The sequence below is a fragment of the Acomys russatus genome, chromosome 7 (assembly GCF_903995435.1).
Source record: "Acomys russatus chromosome 7, mAcoRus1.1, whole genome shotgun sequence".
NCBI classification, from domain to species: domain Eukaryota; kingdom Metazoa; phylum Chordata; class Mammalia; order Rodentia; family Muridae; genus Acomys; species Acomys russatus.
The window spans coordinates 9,286,010-9,306,815 of record NC_067143.1 but is presented as its reverse complement, the minus strand read 5'-3'; the positions used below and the strand labels follow the sequence as shown (position 1 = coordinate 9,306,815).

The 20,806-nt window shown below is 44.2% G+C and overlaps 1 protein-coding gene across 2 annotated transcripts in view; it reads right to left on the bottom strand.

Moving 5' to 3' along the window:
* The window catches only part of Nell1 (neural EGFL like 1), an 884,393-nt gene that overhangs the window by 708,850 nt on the left and 154,737 nt on the right, over positions 1 to 20,806 (bottom strand). For both annotated transcript variants that reach the window (XM_051148614.1, XM_051148615.1), the window contains exon 4: positions 19,172 to 19,342. In XM_051148614.1, the coding sequence (XP_051004571.1) occupies positions 19,172 to 19,342 (171 nt within the window). The remainder of the gene's footprint in view (positions 1 to 19,171; positions 19,343 to 20,806) is intronic.

The window sequence follows — 20,806 nt, the reverse complement described above, 5'->3', positions numbered from 1 at the left end:
CGTTCCTGAGGTATTTCCTCAGTGAGTTCCTGCTGGCGGGGGAAACACAGCAGGCATTATTGTCACCCCCACAACTCTGATGATAACCCCAAGACTCAAGGTAAGGATTAAAGCACCTAAAGGTACACAGACAGAGAGTGGAGAAGCCAGAATGTGATCTGTAACGAGCAGCATTCTGGTTGGGAAAAGGTACAGGCTGAGATTTGATCATTCAGAAACATAATAATATATACTCCTCCCTTGACAGACACCTGAGCTGATTCCAAAACATAAGTGTTGTGGCCAGTGCAGCAATGAACATGGACGTACAAGTATCTCTGTGATGAGATTGGCATAAGGGCCTCCTGCACAAATGCCCAGTGTTAGTCATTATGAATCCCAGTACATAGGTACAGTGAAGATAGGAAAATAAAAATGGCCAATATATAATAAAAGGATTGTTCACACGACTAAACTCAGGGGTAGGTAAGTATGAAGAATGGTACCCTGCCACTCTTAAAAGTTAAGGGCACTGCATGACCTCATATTTTAATGACTATAAAAGGTCAAAAAACTTGATTAGAGTCTATGGCCTTTAGCAAGGGACACAGGCAGCCAGTGGTGACGCTGAGATCTAGGCAAATAAGTGGTCTCTCCATTCCTCCTAGATCCTGCCTATCTTTCCTGCTAATGCAATTTACACAATTTCATGAGAAGTCCAGACATCATCCTTCCAGCACATGGCAGAGGGAAGACGCAAGGACAGAGAGTGTTTCTGGGGAAGCAAATGTAAGATGCTGCACAGGCTCTCAGACCTCCTCCTCCATCCCAATCCCCCACTCCTGAAGGGATGACTGTCAGTGAAATGTAGGCATTTTCTACTTTGAAATAGGCGGCACTTTGCTTAATCCAAGTGTCTGTTTTGCAAGCACCTTTCTCATGAGGTGCTCAGCAGGAGTGAGCTTTAGAAAAGGGCGTCATCACATCATTTGCATGTTTAACAGCTTTATGGAAACTGTAAAGGTTGTGTTCATTTACCACTGCGGATTTTAGCTGGCTGGAGCTCTAAGCCCATCTGAGACATCAAATTCCACCACCCTGCTCCTCTGACTTGACACTGGCAAAGCAGGACCCCACCAGGCTGGCCAGGATCCAACACACAGGTAAATTATGGCAGAAAAATAAAAGTGCCGAAGTTTCTCAAGAAGTCAAGATGAGAGAGTGTTGTGGATAGGCGCCTTGTCCAGTCATCATCAGAAAGGCTGCCGCCAGCAGCTAGTGGGAGCAGATGCAAAAACCCAGTCAAATATTAGATGGAGAGAGGGTCCAAGTTGGGGGTCTCTATCAAGTCTCTCCATTCAGGAGCTCAAAGGGACCCCATAGAGGAAAAGAGGAAAAATCGAGGGAGCCAGAGAGGTTGCAGACACCAGAAGAGCACGGCCCACAGAATCAACTAAGCAGGGCTCATGGGAGCTCACAGAAACTGAAGTGCAGTCACAGAGTCTGTATGGATTTGTTCTAGGTCCTCTGCATATATGTTATGGTTGTTATCTTGGTGTTTTGGGGGACACTCATGACAGTGAAAATGAGGGTGTTTCAAATTCATTTGCCTACCTTTGGGACCATTTTTTCCCTACTGGGTTGCCTTACCCAGCCTTGATGTGACGGTTTGTGCCTGGTCTTATCATATGTTGTTGTGCCATGCTCCTTTTGGGGGGTAGTAGAAGTGAATCTGGGGGAGAGGGGAGGTACAGGGGTGCTGGGAGGAAAAGCTGTCATTGGGATATTTTGTATAAGTGACGAAATCAAACTAAAAACTTAAAAAAAAAAAAAAGGTGAGAGAGTGCAGCACAGCAAACGTCATCGTGTACTTTCCTGTCAACAAGGAATCCATGGAGTGCAGTTAGCAGAGGAACACTGAAGTTCTGGGATTAGCAAATGAGAAACTGCCCAAACACAGTGAGCAGAAGAAGCTATCAGACGCCAGATCGTGATGCACTGAGAAAGGACGATCATCAGAAATGAGAGCAAACACAGAAGGTTCCATGGGCTCCCCAGCCCAGATCCATCCATCATGGTACTTCATAAGGAATACACACGTCTATGTCAAAATGACCTGTGAGAGGGTAGGTGCAACATGCAGAAAAACAAGGCCAGGTTTCCAAAGAGAAGACCTAACAAGTGGTACCCTGGCTGATGGGGTAGGCAGACTTCCAGGCAGAAGGCAGGCTGTCCTGTTGGATCGTGGCCTTTCGAAGATGCTTTGACGGCAGCAACAGCCACACATGATAGTGACCTCTGTTTAATCGAGCACCTGTATCATTTGTCCTCCTGGTCACCTCTGCTTTGCTCAGATAAGCAAGACTCGCCCTGGTGGGACGAAGTGTCAGCACCAGAGTATATATTAAATCTTTCCAGAAATGAAGTCAAACTCTTGACATGACTGTTGACAACTTGACAACCAATCCAACACACACACAAACACACACACACACACACACTGTTCCTCTTTGCCAAAAAAAAACCACTCAGTTAAGGCAATAAGCCGGTATCATGGGAGGAGAGACGATGATTGACCTATGGCAGAATGGTCACCTTTGTCCCTTTTGGAGGAGAAATATCTAGAGATAATTGTGGGGATGGTGGAGTCAAGGACTACAGAGGACTCATCCCAGATACCATGTCTAGGCTGGAAACATCCCTGGCTCATCCTCAGCTAAACCTATTGCTTTTTGCATAGTCTAATTCAAGCCACTGTTGTTTGCATCCAAAACTGGCTTTTCTGATCCACACAAAGCATTACATTTACTTCTTAAAAACCCCATAAAGGAGTCTCTATTATTACCCATCTCCTACAAGTTCGCTTATATTCAGTGTATTTTATATAAGGTTTTATATACACGGTTAAGTAACTTGTGGCTTGGGGTAGAACCAGAGCTGGAACTCATTTCCGTCCAACTCCAAATGCGCATGCCCTTATCTTTACTAAACTAAACTACACTTTGCTGTTGACCTGACATAGCACCTTGGACAGCACTAGCTCAACTTCACACAATACAAGATCTCTAGCAGAGGACCTGTGCTCAAAGCACATGGCCTTTGTTTTTCCCATCTGAGCACCCTGGCATGCTCTCATCTCGCTGCTACAGCTGAGTTAGGACATTCGGATCCAAAAGCAGAGGCTCCTGGCATTCCAGCCTGTTTCTACAGTTACTGCTGTCGGTGACATGCAGAAGAGATGTAAAAAGCCCGTATAGGAAGCTGCAACCTTGAAAGCAAATGCTGCTGTACACACTGCCAAGGGACAAAGCTGTCTAGACTATCCTACAAGAGCCGCAGCACCCCCATTCCTCCTGGATGCGCTCCTGCCACAGGCCAAGGGTCTATCAGGCTTATATTCTGCTAAATGGAAAAGCCAGTTGAAGAACCATATTCACGACGCAACCTCACTGTTGAATAAGTGTGTTTGTACACTTAAAGGAAAAAGGAAGCCTGGAAAAGGGGGAGGAGGAGTAACTATTCAAAAATAACCACTTCTGCACAATGGAATTAAAGGCATAGTGATGGTTTTTCGTACCTCATCCTTTCATCATTTAAAAAACTAAGGGCACAGGCATCAAGCTTCACAAAAATGGTCTATAAAATAGTGTGAGGTGTTGGCAAAACCTTGCACGAAGTGCTAACCTCGGATTCACAGCAAGCTTTGCCTGTGTGCGTCAGCAGCAGTTTTGAGAAACAGACTCAGGATCTTACAGGGCTGATATGCTTGCCATACAAAGAAAACAAAGTGACCACAACCCCGTCTGCAATCCACCATGGAGGCACATGCCCCTTACTTTCACCTACGATTGGTTTATGTCTGTGTCCCATCTATAAATTACCACCTTCACTCCTTCATGCTGCCAGTGAGTCCACCAACACAGAACAAGTGTAAATCCAGCTGCAGAGCAGGCTGACCATGGGCTGTGAATCAGGCCCAGAAAGCACCACAGGCTGTATGTGAAAATTAACTTACCTCCTTTGGAAGAAGCCAATCCCCCAAATGTCAAAGCAGAAAGGCTGGGGATCCATTCATCTCCACTTTGCCCTGTGCTTACACACAAGGAGCATTAGACATGCCAAAATTTACAGTCCATATTCACGTGCAGGTTCTCGCTTGGTCCTCAACACAACCCTAGACAAGTAACTGATATATAGCCAAGTAAAGTGAAACAAATGAAAGGAGGCTTAGCTACTAGAACTATCTAGAAGGTTAGGAGCATGGGCTAGACACCAAGAATACAGACACCAGGAGCACCTCGTCTGCCTACTTATCTATTTAATATTTGTGAACATGTCTGAGCAATTCTGGTATGACTACTCTATGAAAGACACTAGTGGGTTAAAAAAAAAAGTGAGCCTTCTACATGCTCACTGCCTGGACAAAGGCAGACACCATTCAAATGTGCAAAACATACCAATGTGCCGCAGAGGCTAAAGGTACCTGCCACCAAGCCTGACAACCTGAGTTAGGCTCCTGGGACCCACATGCTAGAAGGAAAGAACTGACTCCCACAAGTTGTCCTCTATCTTCTTCATGTACACTGTGGCGCACACACACACACACACACACACACACACACACACACACACACACACACACAAAATGGTATACAGATCGATGGATAGATGGGTGAATTCTAGACGATCGATATATAGGATATATAGTTGGATGGATGGATGGATGGCTATGTAAAAATACATGGTAGAAAATGAACTCTATACTATATAAAACACGAGAGACTCTTCATCTTGAAAATTAAGGATACAGGAATGAACTTAGCACTTCAGGACTGTCATGTGCAAGGATCCAGTGACCTAAACAACTATGCTGCATGCAAAGAAGCAGAGGAACCTGAGACTAGAGGATGAGGAAGGGAAACACGAGATGAAACTGGAGAGGGGACCACAAGCTAGACTTCACATTCCTGTGCAAGCTGGGTTAAGGATTTAAAAGTGTATAGGATGCCACCGGCAGGGCACTTCTATCATAGAGGGAATGTGGTGACCCAGTTTGTAATGGAAGGCATTTATGCACCCATATAGCATTCATAAGCTTCCATCTATGAAAACCACTCAGAATTCAGTGTGCTTACCTACCTATCTCTCTGATTAGCTCCTGCAGGCTCTAGTACATATCTAATTAGGTGCCAATAAAAAAAAGCAATAACGACTAATATCCTCCTAAATGTGGGTCCTCCACTGCCCAACACATTATTTCACTGCCAGCGGTTTTTAATGAGACATGGCAATTACAAAGTCACCTCAAAAAAATAGAGTTTATCACCTTGAAACAGAGAGTATCAAAATTTCTATTGGAAGAATATAAAACCGCATATGTAACTGAGGAGAATGGTGTGATCCACTCACTCCACGTTCAAAGAAATGGCCAAATGGCTCATTTGCAGTCAGTCATCATTACAGATTAGGTCCCGGGCCATTACACATCCACACTGTGCCATGTGCAAGGCATACAGATCTCACGAGAGTGTCAGGCCACATCAATGTGATATCGAAATTGGGACTCTCACACTTCCAGTTCCAAGAAAAGAGGAGTCTTCAGACTTGAAGACAACACTCAGACCACCTTGAGCTTGAAGACCTACTGACCTGAAATAGATTGGTTTCTAGAAAGGTAGATCTTCATCCAAGCCAGAAGTACTCTCCTAAGAGATGTCAGCTGCTAGTCTAAGTAACACACACAGTTTGGTCTTTTCTTCCATTTGTAAGGAGTCTACAAGTTCAAGGTAATGCTTCTTCCATGAGATGCAAGGGGGAGAAAGAGCATAGGGAGGTGAGGCAGAGATGGAGAAGGAAAGGAAGAGACCTAAGTCCTGAGGTCCAGGCCAGGGAAAGGCACTGGGCTCTCTTGAGTAGCTCCAGGTGCCCCATGGGCTACAGGCAGAGAACAGACTTCCTGAACATAGGATCTGATTCTGGTTTGTTGCCGATCTTTTGTGAAGCCTTGAACAAATAAATGCCTTCTTTTTCCCAGATCTCGAAAAGTCCCCATCTGTAAGATACGTGAGCATCTGTCTCACAGGGCTGCAGTGAGTCCCCAGTGAAGATGACACCCCCTTCTTAACAAGTTTGAAACATTCACCTCAGCTCAGAGGGACTGCAGAAAGGTCAAGTTCCAACCAGAATGGCATTGGGCCTCCAAGACTAAAATGTCGAATGATTCAAGGAACTTGAAATATACATTTTCTAGTCCTTTCCTCGCTTCTCCTTCAGCCAAAGACAGAATCTGACCTGGAGATGCTGTTAGCAAGAGTGCACCAAGTGTCTTAGCTAAGTGCCTGGAGCTGCTTACCTCCAATCAAGGAAAATTCCATCCAGGGTAATAGAGGCATTCTAAGTGTCCCCAAAAAGCCTAATGATGGGTCCCCACTTGAAACCTATAAGTGCACATGTGTGAGATTTGTTGTCAGGAAAGTGATACACTCAAACTAATGGGCTCTAATAAGCAGGGATGCATCTTGACATTCCTGGGGAAAACTCAAGAGACAGTATCACATAGGCCCTTTAAGGAGAAGAGAAATTATTTCCACTCTAATTGCCAAGGAAAACACTGAGGTGACGGTTTTGGGGTATGACCTGGGTAAATGCATCTGAAACCCCTATTGGGGGAAACACTCATCACAAGTTTAAATGGCTGCACTGGGCACACAAGTCAGCTGTCTTCAGGGTCAGTGCATTTAATTGTGCACAGATGCTCTACCCATCTTAGGCCCCTCATCCTCACACACACCCCAAGTGCACCCCTAGAAGAAAAGCAGTTAAACACCAGCAGCCATGAATCTGTTCCCTGGCATCCAGCAGCTCTGGCTGCTCATATTTATAACATTAGTTTAATTAAAGCTTTCAGGGAGATAAATTAATTTCTTGGTGTAGAAAATCAGTTCTTTTTAATGACAACATCCGCACCTCTGGTATAACTGGAAAACAAATGCAGCAATCGGAATTTTTTTTCCAATTAAAAAGTCCTCATGGAGCATACAATTTTTATTCCTTGGTGCTCCTCTATCCAACAAGTTTGAGCACAAAAGAAACAGAAAACTAATGCATAAATGTGTATTCTTCCAAATAGAATCCCATCAGGTGTATTCTCCTTTGGCTTTTCCCCCTCATCTCTCTTTTATTTCCTTTAAAAAAAAAATACCTATGCATATCCATTGAAAGCACAAGTAAAATTATAATGATAAAAATACAAGCATTGACACACTCTGTAAGAAAGCATTTATGTCTCTTGTGGCCTGTTGGCCTCCCATGGCCCTTCTGCAGAGCCACCTCTGTGACATTACAAGATATGTCAAAAGGCCATATATGAAGGCGCTGGGATACAAAAGGTGCTTATTTTTCCCTCAATTCTAATACACCTTGGGCCTCGTGTGCATAATAAAATAGCTTCCTGTTGATCTGCTGGTAGCTTCGGCCAACAAACCATTGTTAAAAGGAAGACTATTGTGCTCGCTATCCTTCCACCTTTGGAAGCCCAGGAACACAGGCTGATGGGGGAGACGATGAAAGAACCCTTACCATCTGCTTCAGATAATCCTTCCGCCTCCTGTATCTCAATGCCACTGAGGCCACAATTAACCAAATGCATGTTTAAACCCATCGGGGTACAAGGGAAAAAGAGGACGGCTCCTGAACAGACCAAATTAGAAATAGGTCTGCTACTGATAGAGTTGAATATAGGGAGAAGTTAAGTCTCAAGTTCACCTAGTGCTGTTGCAATGAATAAACCACAGGACCCAGAGACAGGAGGATTGGGAGCCCAGTTGGACCCCTTAATATCTAGCATTCCCCAATAAAAGACCCCCTGCCATTCTCCTACAACTTTGAATGCATCCCATTGGCCATGCAGCTCTTTCCTTTTGCTCTGATCATTATTCAAATCTTGGTAATGAAGCAGAATCTAAGAGCTTCTTTCCCTCTCAGTATTGAGAGTATGTTATGTTATTTCAATAATACAGCTATCTGACATCTGCTTATTATAGTGCACTGCTATTCTTGAGGGTCAGCACACGACCAAGGCCTCCATGCTCAACCAGCATTCACCTCCACGTACAAGACTGCCCATTGTCCCAACATCCTTCAGACTCTAAACTGCATGGTTGACAGCGAATTCAAGAAAATGCGAGACAACTAGATAGGAGCAAGATTTATGGAAAGCAAATTCTGGTCTTTGCACCAGCAGAGCCCCTGCTGGTCCGCTAAGAAAGTGCCCTGGTCAAGAGCATGCTGGCTTGTGGAAGTGTCCAGGGTCCTGAAGGGATATTGTAAGACCTAAACTGCCCATCTGGATGGGTAAAATAAAATCAGAGATGCCCAGAAGGCCAAAGCTAGAAGCAGAGTTAAGAGTTGTGTCCTTTTAACTCCTCACTATATACTTAAAAGGATGAATCCCAGGGGATCGAGGGGTGGCTCAGTGAGTAAGAGCACTTCCTGCTCTTCCAGAGGACACAAGTTCAGTTCCCAGCACACATCACTCACCTGGCAGGAAACTCACAACCATCTCTTACTGCAGTTCCAAGGGATCTGGCACTCTCTTCTGGCCTCTGTGGGCACCTGAACACATGTGCTATTCACACACACACACACACACACACACACACACACATACGTATACATGTGTGCTAATGCACATACACAGACACACATACTTGCACAAACACATGCATACATACATATATACATACATACATATGTACATACACAGCTTAAAAGAAAAATAAAGAGAAAAGAAAGCTGAATCTCAGAAACAGTAAATTATTTGTCTGCAGTCATATAATTTAGTCATTTCTTTCAGATCAATTCATTCCAAAATATTTTCTGGCTAACATACCAGGTTTTCAAGGCAGAACACTGTTTTGCTCCCTCACAGGGTCTTTAAAAGACCCTCAAAATGTAACAGAATGATTTCTCTGTGTGGTAAAGTTTTATATTCTCTCATAAAAAATCATAAATTTGGCTTTTGTTGGGAGGGGTAAATTCTGCCCCCACTAACAATGGACAAAAGGAAAAAACTCACCACATGCTGTAAATCCTGCAAGGATCAACAATGACCTCCTCACCCCAAAGACATCCTATGCCGCCTCAGTCACACATTTCTAAAGGGATTCTGCTATCATATACGCTGTGCACCACTATGCCATACTAAGACTAGAAAGCCAAGGCAAACTGCTGGAACGCCATGCCGGGGAGCTGTCAATCATAGTGACTCTGGGGACCTAACTGGCCTCAAGCCTTATGCTGCACCATGAATCTGGAACATAACCCGCTGTTGCCAGAGAACTGCAAATCTGACTGAACCGCACTTGTTCCAGCATCATACTTTAAAGTCATCTCCATACCACAAGATGTAATGACTGTAGCCTGAAATAGTCTGCTTTAGCACGCACCCTCTGGCTACATTCCCACAGCTCTGTGGTAGAAGAGTCATAATGGCTCCTATTTCACAAACATGAGCACAGTTCGTGGCCAATGAAAGAATGAGACAAACAAAGCCCCAATTGCTTTTCACACTACTACACCACTGCATGAAATCACGTTTTACAAATGGCAAAACCAAGACAAGAGTTGAGGAATTCATTTCAGCCTGTGCTAACTTGCAGGTCTCATGTCTGAAATACAAAACATGCAAGGCTGCTCTTCCTGTGCTTTCCTCCCTCTTTCATGCCCCTGTCCCTGCCTCTCCCTGTAGGCTTTCCCTTGTTTACACACATTCTACACTTACCAAACTATGACTGGCTTTGCGATCTCTGCAGCATAAACACTGCCTCATGCCACACTCACACATGGCTGGCAGCTCACACAGCAGCCTGGGAAGTGGTAGAAACCACGACGCATTTCATCTGCAACAGTGAGAAACAGGCTACTGAACATCCCCCTGGAGCTCCCTAGAGAGATCTCCTGGGACTCCAGGCTGGATTATCTGCACCAGGAAAGCAGCAACCTGTCATGCATTGTCTTGTGGCATCTCTTGAACGCAGGACTGCTTCTTGTACTTGAACATGAGCACATCCTATCTTCCTAGCTTGCCTGTGATTCTTCAGAGATGAAGAAATTGTTGTCTTGGTTGGAATTTTTAATGAGTTTTGCTACTGAGATGTGGTGTGCATTTCTGTTCCCTGGTGAAGAAACCCAAAAGCTGGTTAGCTAGGGAGTCTTGGCTGCTCTCTGGGAACCCCTGGCCTTTGCTACTCATCTCTTCATAGCCCCATCATACTGAAATAGTGTTTATATAAAACTCTTGGGGCTCATCACACAAATGCCTTAACTATCGAAAGTAATATGAGGTGTAACAAGACAATATTTGTAGGTACTTCAGCAGTTCTGTGGAAGATGCTATATCAACACATTTTATTGTGAAAAATCCACCTGTATAAGCAGATGCTCATATCTTAAAAGAACTAAAAATATATATTCAATAAGAACCTTGAATTACTGGCTTTTTCTATGATTGATAGTGAGCTTAGTTTCCAATTCTATGTGCATTACAAAATCAGCTGGGTGCAAAGGTTGGATGTGCCCTGTGTAAATAAGTAGAGAATTAAAATGAGAATGCAATATATTTGTCATCAACAGTGTAATCACTGAGGGGATGGAGCAGTTATGAGCATTGGATGCCCTTGCAGGGGACCAGGATTCAACTCCCAACACCAATATAGAGACTCACAGTCATCTATTACTCCAGTCCACAGAATCTGGCACACTCTTCTAGTCTCTTCAGGCAACACACACACACACACACACACACACACACACACACACACACACACATTCAGACCAACAAATCTTTATGTAAAATAAACATGTAAAAATAAATAGAACAGAACAGAATCACTGAGTTAACTTTCATGGACAACCAAGCTGCAGGTGTGTGTATGTGTGTGTGTGTGTGTGTGTGTGTGTAGTTTCATGTACCTGCTGCATGTACCTGCTGCATGGGCCAAACATTCTTTTTGAAAATCCTAACAAGAATCCATAACTTCATCGCTGGCCATCTTAATGACCTGAATTCAGTCCCTGAGATCCACCTAGAGGAAAGAGGGAACAGACTCTCACAAATTGTCCTCTGATGTCCACATGGGCACCCTCAAGTGCAAACACACAAAGAGGGGGGGGGCAGAACTGAGAGAATAGCAGCAAAAAAATTCTGACTTGCATTGGACTGTAATCAGTTGTCCTTTGGAGACGATCTTTCTAGCAAGTGGGGAAGAAGGATGCAGACAAGAAATAGAGACATTGTAAAAACGCACTGGCCAGTTTTCCAGAGAATACACAGGTCAGTAGATCATCTCCTCACTGCCAAGAAGCTCAGTGCCCCTGACAACCCAAGGCTCATATGACAGAAGTGACTTGAGCTGCATGGATTTTGTCAGCTTGACACAAGCTTGGGTCATCAGGGAAAGTGAAAACCTCAATTAAGAAAATGCCTTCACCAGATTGGCCTGCAGGCAAGTCTGTGGAGCATCTTCTTTATTAATGACCATCATGGAAGGGCCTAACTGTGGGAGCTTCCACCCACAGGCATGTAGTCCTAGGTTCTAGAAGAAAGCAAGCTGAGCAAGTCTCGGAGAGCAAGCCAGTAAGTAGCATTCCTCCACGGCCTCTGCGCCAGTTCCTGCCCCCTGGCTCCTGCTGTGAGTTCCTGTCCTGACTTCCCTTCATGATGGACTACAAACTGTGAGATGAAATCAGCCCTTTCCTCCCTCAAGTTGATTTTGATCACCATGCTTAACACAGCAATAGAAGGGAAACAAGAGCTGACTATTTTCAATTCTCTCCAATGATCAGCCGCCATTACACACCATCACATCGGCCAGCTCACAGGCGTTTGATTTAAGGCCAGATTGCCTCTGATATCCATAACATGGGCTAGTCATGAAGGGAGGGCTGACAATAGTGGACTTTGGGTAAGTAAAATAAAGAGCCATGAACTTCCTGATGGTTGGGGCACTTGGTTTTTGAGCCTTATACAGCCTGGCAGAGACAGTACACCCAAATAAATTAACTTGATGGGATGACAGAGAATTAAAAGTTACCAAATAAAAGAAAGAAAATCTGTTTTATGGTTAGTGGGGAAAAATCAAGAGCTACATATCTGAATTCTCATGTTGATGCCCTTTCAGTCATGGGCCCAGGCTGCCACATGAGCCAGGAATGCAGAGAATGGGCCAGAGGACTCATTCTCAGCTTGGCCAGCAACTATTTATTTATTTATTTATTTACTTACTTACTTATTTATTCATTTTGGTTTTTTGAGACAGGGTTTCTCTGTGTAGCCTTGGATGTCCTTGGACTCACTTTGTAGATCAGGCTGGCTTCGGACTCACCTTGCCTCTGCTTCCCCAAGTGCTGGGATTACAGGCATGCACTACCAAGCCCAGCTGCTAGCAACTATTTTTATTAGTATATATTAATAATATTTAACGATAGGTTTCACTGTGACACTCATACATGAATATAATGTATTTAGAACCTGCCACTGCCCGGTCTCACCCTATTTCTACTCCTGCAGACACCCCTTCTCTTCAAAACCCAGCCACCCTTCTACTTTTATCATTTGTTTTTGTTTTGGCAACCCAGTGAGTTTAATTAGGCTTGCTGACATGAGCATAGGTAAGGGGTTATTTACAGGAATATGAGAAATTCACCAGTAGTTATACTACTGCAGAAAATGTCCTTCCTTTCCCAGAAACCATTAGCTAGCTGCCAATGGCTCCTACGGAGGGGTGTGGCTCCTAGGGAGGGGGGTGGCTTCAGGAGCCCCTCCTCCACTTAGCAACCATTAACTGCCTCTAACTTTACTGAAAATTATCAACATAAAAGGCAGCTAGAAAAACAAAAACAAAACTAAGTCAGTGGAGAGAACCAGACTAGCCAACGAACAAACTAGTCCTCTGGTTTCTCATTTGAGGTCCCCAGCTACACCACGGGGAGCTGCTAAGCAGGCCTAGCTGAATAGTCAGAGAGTGGAAAAGTGTGAGTTTCCATACTCAGCAGAGAGTGTTGACTACTGACTAAAATAGCAGCTGCTTTCCTTGTGACAATTTGTGCAATTAGCTCTGTTTCTCAATTCTAACCTTAAAAAAAGTAAATAAAAAAATAAAAGCTAGAAAATCCTTCTAGTCTGAAATGCTTCAGAATAATGCAATTGCCTGCGAAATTGTTCCATATTTTAGAGAAAAAAATCTTTTTAGTATTAAGTTAGGAGACAAGGCAAGGGGGTTCTGTGTGTCATTTCACACAGGCCTAGTTTTAACTGACCCTGTCCCATCTTTCTGCCCCAGCCAGCTTCCACCCTCCCCTTCCCACAGGCACATCACCTCAAAGTCTCTTCTCCTTTCTCACGAGTTCCCTTCCAGGGCTTGTCACTTCCAGCACCCATTGGTTTGGGTTGTAAGAGCCTGGATTATTTCACTTACAATATTTTCCAGTTTCCCTCGGTTTTATTTCTGACTATTTCATAATTTCATTTTTCGTTAGAGATGAATATAATCTCATTGTGTATATGTACCACATTTTAATTATGCATCCATCAAGTTGATAGACATCTGGGCTGATTCTGTTTCCTTGCTACTGTGAATAAAGCATCACTAAACATGGATACATAAGTATCCCTGCGGCAGGATAGTGTATCCTTTGGGAATGTTTTACAACGGTACAGTTGGATCATATGGAAGCTCTATTTTGAGTTTTATAAGGAACTGTCACACTGATTTTCACAGTGGCTCTACTAGCAACACTCCTACTGGTGGTGTAGAAGAAGTCCTCTGTCCCCACATCCTCACCAGCATTCATTTGCTGCCATTGGCTGTCACAGTGATGACCATTCTGACAGACGTGAGATGGAATTATCAATGGCATTTCCAATTTGCATTTTTCTAATGGATAAAGATGTTGGACACTTTAAAAAATATTTATTGGCCATTTATATCTTTTTGAGAACTGTCTGTTCGTTCCATTGTTCTAGTCGCTGATGTTCTGTGTTTAATTTCTGTGGTTTGTTACATAGGCAGTGGATTGGTTATTTTCTGTTGCTGGGATGAAAAGGCCAAAAGCAACTTGAGGAAGCATGCATTTGGGCATATGGTTCCAGACATCTAAACACCCACAATAGCAGAGAAGCAGGAGTGGGAAGCCAAGAGATAATATCTCGACTGCACACTAAAAGTAGAGGCTGGCTACAAAGTCTCAACCACTCCCCCTTGCAGACTTCCTCTGACTGTGAACCAAGTGGTCGCATACATGAGCCTACAGGGAACATTTCTCATTCAAACCATCAGACACTAGGCCCCTTGACAGAAATATACCCAAGAGTCTCCCCGATTCTGTATAGGCTTGTTGATCTCAGATGCTTCCCTCACCTTCTACAGCATCTCTGCCCTGGGAAGACTCCCTGGTCCTGTGGCTTTATCCTAAGCAGCAGGTAATGCTAACACACTATGGAAGTGACTTGGAGAGATGGTATGACTAAGGTTTGAGAGGTGGTTTCTTGCTCTAGGTTTTGTGTCTATGCTTATGTGATTAAAACTTAGTCATCCACCTTCTCTGGCCCCTTTTCAGTTTTGAGTCTAGGGCCTAGTAAAGCAGTCACTAAATGTTGTTTTAGGAACTGCCTAGCTTAGCACATTACCTAGGCAGTAATTGCACCTAACACGAGTGCAATAGCATCTGTTCACTAGATTCCCCATCTTACCTGATACCTTCAAGGTCATCAGTATGAACTTCTGCAGAAATACTAGGAAAAGGAGCAAACTTCAGCCCCTGATCAAGGCGCTTGACTTTGCATATATTATAAAGCTCACTGGTGGTAACCATCACCAGTGAAGGGCTGAACAGCCACAGCACACACTCACAGTCAGACCTCCTCAATCAGAGCACACAGTCAGACCTCAGCAGTCACAGGACATAGTCAGACCTAAGAGTCATTACTCATCAACAACAGGATTACTGATAAGTCATGCAGTCTTAGTTTCCTTCATCTTAAAAATAGAAACTTACAATAATTAGACAAGCACAGTCAACATTCAGTCAGGGTTTTTTTTTTCATTCTTTTTTTTTTTTTTTTTTTCATTCAATCAGTTTTATGTCCATTGCCTTTATCTCCATCTAACCAGGAGGATTTCAGTGAGTGATGGGTTGGGAGGAAAAAAAAAAATGAGACAGGATAAAAATAACAAAAAATAGCGATGATCTCAAGGTAGGATGAAAGGCACAGCTGGACAAGTAGAAAGAACTCTCTGTGACATTCACTCTCTAAGGAAACAACTAGACAACTAGGTGTAGACCAGCACAGAGGTACTAATGGCAGAGCTGCTGTCACTCTAGGGCCAGCTTGTACTGGTCAAGCAGCAACTTGTGAAGAGAACAGGCCTGTTTTGTGCACTATACACTATTCTCTCCCCCGTCCTCCCCTCCTGCTCCTCAGGAATGCACTGCCAGGGCTTGATTTTCCAAGTCCCTGGTTTCTCACAGGTACCCATCATCTTCATCACCTACCGTTCTGCTTAACCAGTGGTTTGGAAATGCCAGTCTATGTACTGAGTCTACATGTCCCTTACAAAGGCAATAGAGAGAGCTTTCTGCACTGTGTATGCAGTAAGATATCCATCATCAATAAGAACCAAAGCTGGTCGTTTGTGACAATGTGGCTAGAACTATGATGTCAAGTGAAATAATCCAGCCATCGTAGAACAAATAGCCCACATCCTCACTCATTTGCGGAAGCTAAAAAACGTAAAACAGAATAAAAGAAAGGACTAATGATCTCTAGAGGCCAAGGGCCAAGGCTTGGGAAACAAAAGGATAGGTAGAATTGGTTTAAAATGCTACAGCTCAGTGGGTTAACTTTTGTCTGCAACAGTTTATATCTCAGAATAACTAGAAGAATCCAAGCACTCGCGAACACGCAGAAAGGATAATGTGTGAGGGGATAAAAGCTAATTACCCAGATTTCATCGTAATACATTGTATACTGCATTGAATTATCATGTGATAAATATGAACAAACATTAGGTGTCAGCTGAAAATGAAAACATCTTCAGTGCTGCCCTCAGTAGGTCACATGTGGGCCCGCCTGCCTGTGATTTTAGTAAGCTCACCAGGTAACATTTTTTCCCTCTACAGGAAACAAAATGTATCTTTCCTTTATAGGTCTGTTCCATACCAACTTATCTAAAAGGTATATTCGTGTTTGGTGTCTGTGTTTGGGGCCCTTGACTTACTAACTGGCAATAGCTTCATACGTTTCTCTCCAGGGCTGGCTAGGGTTTTTGTTTTTGTTTTTGTTTTTGTTTTTTGTTGTTGTTGTTGTTGTTCATTTTGACACAAGCTAGAATCACCTAGTGAGGAGGAAGCCTTGTTTGAGAAAATGCCTCCATCAGACTGGCCTGTAGGCAAGTCTGTAAGGATGTTTTCTTGATTAATAATCGATGTGGGATAATTGATGGCAGCCGACTGTGAACTGCCATCCCTAAGGAGGTGGGCCTGTGCTGCGTAAGGAAGGTGGCTGAGTGCAGGCCTGAGAGCCAACCAGAAAGAAGCATGGCCCCCGTCTTCTGCTCGGTTCCTGCCTCCAGGTTCCTGACTTGAACTCCTCCCCTGGCTTCCCTTGATGATGGACTGTTATGTGGAAACGTAAGCCAAATAAGTCCTTCCCTCCTTAAGATGATTCCAGTTGTGGTGCTTATCACAGGAATAGCCAACTCCAACATCCCCTAAGGTCTTACACGTTAACCACAAGCCAAAGAATGAGAAATATCAAGGAAAGAAAGGAAGACTTAGAAACTCCTCCACTCATTTGCCAAAATAAGGCCAAGCCCAAAGCTACAAGACAGCATGCCTGTCTTCTTCCCACTCTTCTGATGGATAAGCCATGGGAATGCTTTGGAGCCCATAGAAACCGTAGGTATGTGGAATACATAACAGCACAAAGGCAGGTGTGGACTGAGTACCAAAGGTCTAAGAGATTTGCTCAGAATGTTTTCCATTTCTGTTCATGAGTGTGTGCAGCCTTATGGAGCTTCAGGACAATATGTATTGACAAATATATGGTGAGATGATTTTTATCACTCTACGGGCATGACCAAGTGAGCTTATGCAAAGATTACATCATCTCCTGGGGACCCATCAACGGAAACTGGTCTGATACTTGTCATTGGCTAAAGTGTCATTTGTGCATACTTATAATTACTAACTTTATGTGAGTATGAATAATCCCATTTAAAAGAAGATGAAACTGAAATGCACAAAAAAACAAAAAAAAACAAGATGCTGCTTGAACTCATGCAACCAGCAAGTGACCGAGGAGAAGAAGGAGGAGGAGGAGGAAGAAAAGGAGGAGGCAAACATCAAACTGAAACCAGAGAATTTGAGAGTGAGACACTAACTTAGCAGTCACACTGTGCTATCATTCTCTCCCCCTAAGTGAGAAATGTCAGGAAATGGTAAAGTGCTGTGCATAAAGATGTATACAAAGGCACAGCAGGAATCTCAGGGCTTCTCAGTTTCAAATCTCCAAACTGGCCAATGGACCCAAACGGCATGCAGCTCCTCCATCTGCAATGCCATGTGAGAAGCACCTGCGTGGTCAGTAGATCCTAGAGACACGAGGCCTCCTATGGGCCTCTTGGGTTCTCTGGAACTAGAGGATACAGTGAGCTTTTCAAGGTAGACATGGAGAGGATGGATGTAGGTTGACTTTATCCAGGCTATGCAGCCCAGGTCCATTGGGTAAAAGAATGCATGGTTTTCCCTGACATAGACATTATACCCATGGGAAGCATCAATACCTCAAATTTCTGAAAGTCATCTTTTGTTTTGTCTGGTTGCGGTTATTTGTTTGTTTGTTTGTTTGTTTGTTTGAGACAGGGTTTCTCTGTGTAACCTTGGCTATCCTGGAACTTGCTTTGTAGACCAGGCTGGCCTCGAACTCACAGTGATCCGCCTACCTCTGCCTCTCTGAATGCTGGGATTAAGGCATGTGCCACCAAGCCCAGCTAGAGAGCATCTTAAATAGATCACATCCAATGGGTCAAGTCTCATTCAATATGGCAGACCTCGCCTGGATCCTGACACACTCTCCTGCCCTCCAATCTTCTAGAGGAGACTGCAGCATAGAAGTGCTGAGCACGCGGCAGCATCTCCTCATCAGATTGACAAGACTGTAGTGTCCTTGGAGCGCCCCTGTCTCTGAAAGTTTTAGAAGCCGGACTATCCCCACCATGACAGTCTGGTACCCTGGGCCTCAGGGAGTATGCCTTATGGCTGGACAGTCATTTTAACTTTGACAGTATCATTGTTGAAGCCAATAATGCACCGGCACTACTTAGAGTTTCAAAAAAAAATCAAAAAATCTCTATCATTAGGCTCAGGTCACTACCCAAAAAAATTTTCAGTGGGTGGAAAGAGCAAAACGTCGACCACCATTACCCAGCTGTCCCTCCATAAATGACACAGCAGAGACCAATGGCTTCCTCCCCTTCTCAGCTTTCAATGAGCCTGCCTTCAGAGACAGACATGGGGGGGTCAGTCAGTACTTTTTCATCGCCACCAACGACTTCTTTGAAGTCCCACCCACCCAGGTGACACTGCCACCCACTGACAAACTAGCAGGTCCCTTCCTCTGCAGAACACAGAAGGCCTCGACCACAAAAGGCTCAAAGAATACCTCGTTAAGACGTCTCTGTTTAACTCAAGCAAAGCTGCACTCAATGAAATATAATAGAATCACCCACCTCAGTAGCAGAGCTTCTCAGATGTATCCTAATGTAGACTGGCTTATTCACTTCCAAGGGGAAATGAACTCAACTATATATCACAGTTAACTGTGGTCACAGCTCCATGGAATCTCAGCCAGTGCTGAGAGCTCACTGAGGGACAGTTAACAGTCCCTGATCTGTAATCAACCTTTTTTACATTTGTTCCTAATCACAGGATACAGTTTCGTCTTAATGAACTGTTTTCTTATTGTATTACAGTTGGTCATTTCAGCATGCCTAATGGCCCATTCAGTAGGTTAAATGACAATTAGTGTCCCTGGTTTCGGTGAAGGGGGGTTAACAGTTTCCCCCCCCCCCCCCTTTCCCATGCAGAGTCAAATTTGAAGGGTAGAGTCACTGAAGATCAAAGTCAAACATACCTATTGCAGTCCACGTGGAGCAGGAGGTGGGAGGCGCTCACTGACAGTGCAACCTTGTGCCACTGTCCGTCGGCCATGCGGTAGGGAAGGGCCTCCATCCTGGGCTTCCCGCGATGTATGTAATGGTAGCGTATTTCTTCCCTTGGACCACTGCTCTCCAGTTCAAAATAGCTGCATATAAAGAAGCAAAGACTTTAGTCCTGGGCGTGAGGGCGCTCAGCAGCCCCACATCCTCGATACCAGGTGTCTTAGAATTACAGCATACAGGGCCATGACCTAAATCAAGTGTGTGGCACAAAGCCCACCCCACCTACTGTCTGAGAGCTCTTTCTCACCTTGAGCTTCTGACGTGGAAATCAATTGATCCACAGCGAGACCAAAACCCCACACGCTAATTAGTAAAGCTTGGGGTTCAGCACCCTCTTTGTATTGACTGAGAAGGGCTATTCATGTCAAAAAAAAAAAAAGGCTTTAATTGATGTTTATTTGAGAATTAATGGGAAATGGGTTGGGCATCTGGGACTGAAATCGATGCAAGAGTGAAGAGACAAGTTAAGTCCATTTCTGTTCTTCCCACTGAGGGCAAGGATACTTTCACTAAACAGATGACTCCCAGATGATGGGGCAGGGAGGAGTTGAAGCCACCCACACATGAGTCAGTACTCACGGTTATCACAGTGCAAAGCACATAGCTGGAGTTTCCTTTCCTAAGATAGTCCTCATGTTTTTTCAGATCCATACAAAATCCTTTGTGCCACCACTATGGTTCAATGTGCTAGGCCTGAGACTTCCACGGACCTCTGGGGGTATTTTGTCTCCTGTGACTTCTAGACATCGGTGTCACTGTCATTGACATGTGCCTGACCTCACTGCCCGCTGAGCATGTTACACACACCATCTGATTTGCCTCCCACATGCTCTAAGGCCCTTGCATTGATATCCCCTTTTAAAGAGTGCAGAACTGAGATCTTGAGGAAGGTATGAGCCAGTCCATCAGCATGCTTGCCTGGCATTCCTGCAGCTCTGGGTCCCTTGCCCAGCACTGCATAAGCCATGTGCGGCTGCACAGACTTGTAATTCTATCACTAAGGACGTAAAAACAGGAGGATCAGAGAAGCTCATAGTAACTCTTGACAATATATAGTGAGTTTGAGGCTAGCCTGGGCTACATGAGCACATATCAGGAAAAAAAAGATTGAAAAGACAAGGGAAGAAGAATAAAAGGACTGGAGAGAAGGGAAGCGGGGAGAGGAGGAAAAGAGAAGAGTGGGAAGGGAAGTAAAGCAGTATAGGGAAAAAGGTGGGGGAAAAACTTTGAGATTTAAGGATTATAAACATACTCCTGTGCGTTTTAAGGTAGGTTATTGGCATTTCCCAGACACTAGAAAATGCTCTTATATAGTGCTAGGCACAAACTCACCTAGCACTCACCTCTCTAGAGACGGTCCTGGGTGGGGGGGGGGGGGGCATTGGGGGAGGGGAATGTGATCCTTGTAGTTGAAAGGAGCTACAGTTCCCTATAATTCACTGAGCTGAGCTGACCCAAGCTAGACTGTAGCAAATCTAAAACACAAAAGCCATCACTGGTCAGGACTAGATGGAACTGTCATGAAAAGCAGCCTCTTTGGACAGGGC